General features: G+C 38.1%; 1 protein-coding gene across 1 annotated transcript; it reads left to right on the plus strand.

The window, feature by feature from the left end:
- Window positions 1–4,756: 4,756 nt before the first annotated feature.
- Window positions 4,757–5,883, plus strand: LOC105841599 (transcription factor VBP). The gene is made up of 2 exons (XM_012690177.4): window positions 4,757–5,156; window positions 5,648–5,883. Exons 1-2 carry the CDS (start codon window positions 4,757–4,759, stop codon window positions 5,881–5,883), a joined length of 636 nt encoding a protein of 211 aa, XP_012545631.1.
- The last annotated feature ends 3,614 nt before the right edge of the window (window positions 5,884–9,497 follow it).

Below are 9,497 nucleotides of genomic sequence, written 5' to 3' on the forward strand. Positions count from 1 at the left end.
GAAAGGTCATAAAAGCCCCGTCTTTTGTTTCAGAGAGACGTCATAAACAGTTGCTACTCACCGGCTCCTTACAATGGGCCCATAGAAATAACGGCCAATACCAAAACACAGGACGCTACTTATAAATTTCCGAAAAGGGACCGGATTAAACTTATTTGCGCTGTTTTTTTGACGCGGGGCTCTTGTGGCCGCCGACTTTAAGTCTGACGGTTGTAAAATCTTTAGTTTTATTGGCTATGGTGATTGGAATTGCGTTTTTTTATGTCGTCAAAGAGTTTCGTTATGCGGGCATGACTGAAGCTCGATTTTCCTTTGTGTTGATGCCCAGGGTCTTATTTTAAGTCTCAACTATGGTTCGGATTATCGAAAAAAATTGTTTTGTTTTACTTCACGAGAAAAACGGGTGGTTATTGCTTTCAGTTATGACTTATGTTAGCGGCCTTCATCTTATAATTTAACTAGCTTTTGCCCGCGACTTCGTCCGCCTGGAATAGTTTACAAATAATGCTTTATTTAGCGAAACTTTAACCGTCTCTACAGCGCACACAGCGGAAGCTCTCAAAAGGAAAAAATAGCCCCGATTTTGAAACATTCTATATTAGTGCTCCGCTTGTATTGGTCTTAGCGTGATGTTATAAAGCCTATAGCCTTCCTCGATAAATGAGCTATCTGACACTGAAAGAATTTTTCAAATCGAACCAGTAGTTCCTGAGATTAGCGCGCTCAAACAAACATACTCTTCAGCTTTATAATATTAGTATAGATTTATTGAATAGTGTGGTCCTCATATATTCTCTCACAGAACACGCTTCAATCTGGATTTGTTCATTGACTTGTAATTATTTGATATGGTCAATGTTATAAAAGCTCCCGACAGCGGATCCTGCAAGTGCTTAGGTACGCGAGTATTACCATGATTGCCGCGCCCGTCGGGCCCCTGCAGCCAATACCTAAATATATATGTAAACGGCATTATTTGTTAAACTTACAAATATTTGAAAGCGCTTTCAACTTACTTTGGTACATCTTTTACATAATCAGTGGCTAAAGAGATTTAGATGACTATGTTGACACGCTGTTGATAAACTGCTGACAATAACTCTTAAAAACACTTTATTATCTATCTATCAACCCACATACGTCTACTACTGGACATCGTCCTCCTCCAAGACTCGCCACAAAACAATTCATGTGTCAATGTGTAGAATACATTAATGCGTGCGGATCGTGATTCGAATACAACTTTTCTTTCTTATCATTTAGCTATTTCATTACCGTGATGCAGATAAACTAACGGGCCACTTGCTGTCGAGTGGTGTCCAGACTGTATACACACCATATCGACCGTAAGACTTCTATTGTTCTGCAGAGTGACCAGCTCAAAGTCTACATTTAAATTATCAAATTATGATTGTAAAAATCTTAAATGCAAAATATACGACCATTGCAACGATACATTTCAAAAGAACTATATCATTAGCGACGAAGGACATATGGTCATTTAAAAAAAAGCCCATAATTTCCGTCCACTGCCTCACTGGGTCCAGTTCAGCATTAACATTGGGCATTGGAGCGTTAACGCAACTGTCATTAGATGCGAAATGGACACAGCTTCCGGCGTGTCACTCAAGCGCAATCCTTTTAAACTTTAGATGAATGATATGAAACGATCTTGTCATGGTGGTCCTTACTCAATCCTTTTAGTTATGATATTGTACTTTTGCTAGAGCGTTAGACAGTCTGATGGCTTAATCTGTTAGATTTCCGGAAACGCTGGTGTATTACGTTACATTGAACAGTAGATGCGTCGTGGGAACCACTAGTTTTTGTGCGTGTTTGATTTGTAATGGTGGTAGAACTGATAAGAGGTCAGCGTGAGTACCAACATTCTACATATTTCTGCCGCCCTTACGGGGTCCTAGAGGTGGGACAGTCGATGTATGAGATCAATGAGAGAGTATCAACGCTATTGATACCTGATTTTTTGTCTTACAGTGAGAAGCGGCGCCGCGGCGTTCAAGTTTTGACGTTTATGGGCTCGGGTAGCCGTTTAATATCAGGTGGACTGAGCCCCGATTAACTCTCGGTGTTTTTAGACCTCTCAAGCACCGGTCACCGTCCTAACTGCTCGCTTTACTGGTTGTCTATATGTTATGGTATGAGATGTGAATGGTAGCTATTTTCCAAAAGACAGGCCGAAGATCGACCAGACAAGACTCGTGTTAGTTCACAGATTTATTAAATTAACACAGTCAAATTAAGTATCTACTTTATTCGATACAGCATATGAAAAAGGAGTCTATCTAACTTTTCTTTAACCCTGGTAGGTTTAGTGATTTTTTTCCGTTATTAACATTACAGACAGACACAAATATTCCAGTTAACGCACCAACAAATATGCCGATATTTTGTATAGAAATAGATAAAAACATTTTCGAATAGAAATCACTAATATTATTGTTTGTTTTGCTAATGATTTAATGATCGTTAAATCGGTACAAAAACAACAAAACACATTAAAATTTGAAAACAATACAAACGATCCTCAGATAGCTTGCGAAGTGAAAAACAAAATCATTAGTTGGGACGTCCTCGTTAGTCCGACACGTAGTCTAAATCAACTTGATATTTAATTTGTTGTTTTTGAAAGTCTATTAATGGGCTTCAGGGTACATTCGGTGTCGACTTTTTTATTGCTTGGATTTGTGGACGAGCTCACGGCTGTAGTGTTGTCACTGAAGCCCATAGACATCAACAACATACATGCCGAAACTTATCTTGAGATATGTGTTCAAGTCGCAGTTTTATAGTACAACGACTGTCCCACCGTTCAAAACCAAACGCATTACTGCTTCAAGGCAGAAATAGGTAGGGCGGTGGTGCTTATTCCATGCTTCGAATACGAATGATTCGTGACGTAAATAGGCAGTATGAGGATGTCCACCCATCGCGATACGCTCTATTATAGTATTGGGATTATTTTTGAGTAATCACGGAGTTGAAAGGCTTTGGGATCATGGTTACTGGGGATGGGATACCTATTGCTAAGGGTGAGTTGAGGGAAAGCGGTAGCTAGATGTGGTTACGTATTCCTGCTGATTAGCCGACTAGAATCTTCTCAAAAGCAGTCTATTCGATATTTCAATAAAAACATTGACAAATAAAACCTTATAGCATTAATCTTTGACTCTCGCGAGTCGTACACAATATTAAAACTTACTCAAATGGTTTAATTTCTGCCAATGACTTTGTCAGTAGCATTTGAAATATCGGAAATGTTTTAATTAAATAAAACGAACTTATCGTCAGGACACAAAATACTTTGACTCGTCAGAAATTGTAAAAGTCTTAAAATGTGGTTTAGTTCTTGATGATATAACACTTGGCTAGAATTTTCCGTTAGTTAGTCTAATCGGGACGAAATTCTTAGCGCTCTTTTTTCCCTACCTATTCGTTGGTAGCCTAGGGGGCTATTCCAGTTCCGACCAGACTGGTAGGTGAGCGTCACTGGCCCAGCCTGAGAGAATTTGCTAACACTAGCCTTAGCAAGAGCGGTGCTTCGCAGAATCTACCACCGGATCGGAATCGCGACCCACTGAGATCCGGCGAGAAACTCAGTGGGCGCTCATAGTAGCTACTTGTTAGGCAATATTACGCCAACTTGTTAGTTTATAGTTAGTGATTTGAACAATTTTCTACGTGATAAAAAGTTTTCTTCCTAAGAGGCAGTACTAAATGCTTTCACATAGTTTGTAGAATCTAGATCGCCAGAGTTCCATCGCAAAGGCATAAATGACCTTTCTATTAGATGACAGCAATGTATAGATATTAATGGTAGATATTTTGATTAAATAAATATGTTAAATAAATAAAAAACGAATTTAAATTTTTCAGTACAAATCGGCAATTTTAATTTAACCCCTATTAATTGTATTGGCATTATTATTGGTTCAAACTAGGTTCTAGTCTTCAGAAAAAAAATAGCATGACAGCAAAATTGTAGTTATAGGTATAATTTATATTAGCAAGTTGCTGTGGATTTTAACTTGGGATTGGTACGGAAAGTCTACACATGGGTGGGTGTTTTCAAAACGAATAGGAGAATATTTAAATAAGCATTATAGAGTGGTGCCAAGAAATTGAAGATCAAATTAAAGTCTAAAAATTTAATTGATATTTTCTTGTACAAGACATGTTTTGGGCGACGGTGACTTTGCATTGGCCCGTCGCTCGGTCAGATATGGTTTTACGTTTATGCATACATAATTGTTACTTTGATACTAACATATTTTTAAGATATGTTACATGTTACAACACAATGAGTGCTGGTTACTTTAATAAATAAATATATTATTATTATTATTCTGTCATTAAATAAAAGATTTTTACCGCAAATTCATAATATTAAAATTTGATTATATATCCAATCTAAAGTACTTATTCATTATTTTTCATAATTCTTATTAAATATCATTTCATAAACTGTATATTTTAAATGTGTTCCAAAAAAATTATTTACATTAGAGAAAAAAAAATTAAGCGTCTGTTAGCTTAATTAAAATCATTAACTATAAATCTCTGATCCCGTTAGTTAACAGGTAAGGAGACGACCGCCCAACCGCATTAATAATCATCCCCTACTCTATAACTAAGCCCCGCCCCCTCTCGTACCGAAAGACTCGTGAGCAACCCCTTGCGTTAAACATTACACCACCGTCTTCCGGGAGTGAAACATCAAGTGAAGTGCAGTGTTGAGATGGCTCTTTGGACACCTTACGCAGACGACACTGCGTTGGATTTGACCACAACTCGTCTGAAAGAAGAGACCGAGTACACAAGGCTAGATGAGCCGCGGACACCAGAGGTTCCATACGTCGTCTATCCTCAGCCGATTTACGCTAATCCAGCGCATATTTCTCCAATATCGGCAAACAGTTACATATCTTACGAAGCCCAACAACACGATCAAATGATTTATCAAAGTTATCCGCGCACAAATTTGTCGCCCCCAATATCGCCGGAACAATACGAGAATATGAGGAAAAGAAGTTTGAGCATGGTGGATTCTGATTATTTATCTGATGACCCTGACTTTCAAGAGTTCGAACGTGTCGCCCTGAGAACGATGGCGGAAAAAAATGGAGGGACTTTATTGGGTACGTAGTGCTTCTGGAAAATTTATTAAAATGTGTATTACTGGTTTTAGTTTAATTTTAATTTAATTTTAGCGTATTTATTTTGAGTTACAATATAAAAGTAGACAGTAAATATGTTGAAGTGTTAAAAGTGACTACTTCATGTCTAAATTATGTCGGTACTATGATTCAGTTTGTATTATTTCTTAATTCATTCATTACTGGTGGTAGAACCTCTTGTGAGTCCGCGCGGGTGGGTACCACCACCCTGCTTATTTCTGCCGTGAAGCAGTAATGCGTTTCGGTTTGAAGGGTGGGGCAGCCGTTGTAACTATACTTGAGACCTTAGAACTTATATCTCAAGGTGGGTGACGCATTTACGTTGTGGATGTCTATGGGCTCCAGTAACCACTTAACACCAGGTGGGCTGTGAGCTCGTCCACTCATCTAAGCAATAAATAAATGAATAAAAAATGTATTTATTTCAAAAATGTAATTTCCATTGTTCCCAGGCAATAATCCTCGTATGCGCAGAACTGTACAGTCGAAGAACGAGACGGCTGATGAAACATACCGCAGACAGCGAGAGAGAAACAATTACGCGGCAAAACAGAGCCGCGACAGAAGAAAGCTCAGAGAAATTCATTTGGCGTTGAAAGTGAATTACTTAAGAAAAGAGCTATCAAGTTTGAAAGCTGTTTTGGCATCTAGGAGATGTGTCAAATGTCAACAACTGTGCTCGTGTTAAGTAATAATAATTAATTATAATAATACTAAATTGTAAATGCTATGTAAATTGCAGACTAAAAGTTCTATGTAAATTCAGTCGTGATAATAACTTTTGTCTTTTTTTCTTGATTGAGCATTTCAATGCTATAAAAGACGGAATTATAAGTAGTTAAGACTTTGGAATATTTCTTGTACATAAAGGATTATGTAAAGTTTATAAATTTCGACATAAAATAAAATTTAATATATTGATATCATTTACGATAAGTTTGTACATTCAATCTGCATAGTTTGATTAATTTGTAGACAGTTCAAGCTGATTCATTTTTCTCTAACTGACCTGTGCAGTCTTATTGGGTACTAGCGACCCGCCCTCGCTTCGCTTCGGAAACATTAAAACACACATGAAACAAAAAAAACAAAAAAAAATTTTTTTTAAAAAGTAGCCTATGTTCATCAGGGACAATGTCGGCTTCTAATGGAAAAAGAATTTTTCAAATCGGTCCAGTAGTTTCGGAGCCTATTCGAAACAAACAAACAAACAAATCTTTCCTCTTTATAATATTAGTATAGATTAAAATTCTCGAAAGATTAACAAAATTGTAATTAAACTATATTCATTTGATCTATTGTATAAACAATTAAAAACTACCCAGGTTTATTGTGAACGTGCAATTTTCGATGTAACTAGTCTGCATGTCTGAAATAAGTAATTGTGCAATTTAGTCATACAAAAAAAAAAAACAAAAAAAAATGTTTATTACTTTATTAGATGTTGTACTTTTTAGCGTATAGAGTAACGTATCTAAACGAGTAGTATAAGTAAGTGTTTTATGAAATTGTAAACGAATTCATTGTGACATTTAATTTTAATGTCATTGGTTCGGCGTTAAAATTTTGGCGCGAATTTATAGGTCTGACGTTACATAACCTGACAATGCAATGAGAGTTAGGTTATTGTTATAAATTGTATTTTAGTATTGCTTATCGTCGCTGTCAAACCAAAATCTGCTATGTGCAAAAACTCTATTTTGAATTAACGAGTAAAAACATTTTCGTATAAAATTTTATATGAAGGTAAACTTTTAAGATATACCTATATCAAATGAAAGCTAGAGATAAATATTAAAGCTATAGACACATAACAGTTTCTTTTTGTACGGTAGATAGGGCTGTGAGCTATACGAAAAGGTCAAAAAGTAAAGATCTCAAAAAGTGCACATAGATTTTGGTTTGACAATGACGTCATGCTAAAATAGTATGGCAGTAGATGTAGTGTGTTCTAACCCGTACGACCTCAGAGCAAGCCCTAATTGTCTATGACCAGCTCTTGTGTGCAACATCAACTAGTTTTAAGACTTGCAATTTTTTTAATAAAAAAATATCATAAAAATTGCTCTTTTACTTTGCATACTGAGCCATAAATAGTGTTCTTATGTATTACAATCTGTGTCTATTGCTACCGCCTTTGTTACTTTCATTTTTCAAACAAAGGGTGCAACTATCGCTATAAAGTTTACAATCTTAGGGAAATTTCCAATTTTACTTTCAAAACTTTATTATGTTAAGCTGGTTGTCGTGCCTTTTAATGTTACCGTCACCTGTGCAGCTGACACACTCAATTTATTGCAATGTTTTTCTATAGTGAACCCGCTACAAAATAATTCGCGTTGCTTGGACAAACTGAAAACAACGTGTTTTCGGCATTCGTAATTGATTGTAGGCATTTATTCTGTAATGAAGAATGGAAGTTATGTAGTGAAGAGTGTGATATATTTTTTTACTGGCGAGCTCACGAGTCAGCGTTTCTGATGATAGGTAACCGAAGCTCAAAAAATAAGATGAGTAGGCGCGGCGTGGCTCGTTTTGATACAATTCCAAAAGTCGTATCTTTCTAAAGGTCCGCGTGCACACACAGTGTATTTTTACTACTTTTAATCTAGTAGCCTTAGCCTATGGCAGCTTTACGAAACGAGTAGGTGAGCACACGGGGCTCTAACCTGAGGACATTACTAACACTAGCCCTAGCAAGAGCAGTGCTTCGCAGAATCTATCACCGAATCGGAAACGAGATCCACTGAGAAGATCCGGCGAGAAACTCAGTGGCCTGTGTCTGCGGGTTAATTTACTCGCCGAACCCTTCGACGGATTCGACGAAAACGGTGACCGGTGCTTGACCACCGGTACCATAAAGAGATATTATGGTAGTTGGGACCAGCATTTTGAGTTCACTGTGACTTTAACATCATGTTCGAAGTAAGACGAAGGTATTTAAATAATAGTTTTGCCCTTTAACCGGATTAAATGTAAATGGGCAGAGGAGTTCATATTTCGAGTTTTTCATTACAATATAGGTATACCTAGTTTTTTCAAAGACTGTGGCAAGGATCTGGTTCAGTTCTCGTGTTTCGGAGACACGTTTAAAACTACGCTTACGAGGATTGCCTATCATTACTCCAAGTCAGTCGGTAGGTCCATGAAAACTGTAAAGTACATATTTGAAGTACCGACAATTGTAAGTTGCACAGAGCCCTAGATTACGTCATAAATGTAAAGTTAGAACGTCTATGAACGTATAGCTATTGTTTTAATCTATACTAATATATAAATCTACAGTGGTTTTTAGGGATGTTCCGTTATAACTACTGAACCACGCAGCCGATTGACTTGAAACTTGGTATCCATGTAGAAAATACATGTACTTAATGGATAGGCTAATATTTATATGAGTGTTGGACTCCTTAATAATAATTACAATAAATAATAATGCTAATTTTAAATGCCCACCAAAGCGGGCGAGTACGGCTTGTTATTTTATATTTTAACGAAATTGAGTAGGTAACTGAGCTGAACGCAGTCTCACACAGCAGCTGAGCGACACAGGCACACAGCGCTCGGGAGAGTCCGTCGACCCCACGCGTCAACGTTGTATACATTACGTGCGATAATGAGACGGGGCAACGCAATTTTTTTACTGGTGGTAGGACTTCTTGTGAGTCCTCACGGGTAGGTACCGTCGCCCCGCCTATTTCTGCCGTGAAGCAGTAATGCGTTTCGGTTTGAAGGGTGGGGTAGCCGTTGTAACGATAGGTACTGAGACCTCAGAATTTATATCTCAAGATGGGTGGCGCATTATGTTGTAGATGTCTAGAACCTCTGGGTCTGCGGAAGGACTTCGGTCCCCTCTGTAATTTGTACCGTATGTTCCATGGGGAGTGCTCTGAGGAATTGTTCGAGATGATACCGGCATCTCGTTTTTACCATCGCACCGCCCGCCACCGGAGTAGAGTTCATCCATACTACCTGGAGCCACTGCGGTCATCCACAGTGCGTTTCCAGAGGTCTTTTTTGCCACGTACCATCCGGCTATGGAATGAGCTCCACGGTGTTTCCCGAGCGGTATAACATGTCCTTCTTCAAACGAGGCTTGTGGAGAGTATTAAACGGTAGGCAGCGGCTTGGCTCTGCTCTTGGCATTGCTGAAGTCCATGGGCGAAGGTAACCACTCACCATCAGGTGGGCCGTATGCTCGTCTGCCTACAGGGGCAATAAAAAAAAAAGATGTCTATGGGCTCCAGTAGCCATTTAACACCAGGTGGGCTGTTGGGTCCCCTGAATTCACTCTCGGTGCTT

This window comes from Bombyx mori, chromosome 18 (assembly GCF_030269925.1).
Source record: "Bombyx mori chromosome 18, ASM3026992v2".
Lineage (NCBI taxonomy): Eukaryota > Metazoa > Arthropoda > Insecta > Lepidoptera > Bombycidae > Bombyx > Bombyx mori.

What these genes read in the sequence shown, in the direction of transcription:
- LOC105841599 (XM_012690177.4), top strand. Translation starts at nt 4,757, where the DNA reads ATGGCTCTTTGGACACCTTACGCAGACGACACTGCGTTGGATTTGACC. An exon ending in AAATGGAGGGACTTTATTGG is followed by an intron (nt 5,157 to 5,647) that starts GTACGTAGTGCT and finishes CATTGTTCCCAG; the next exon opens with GCAATAATCCTCGTATGCGC.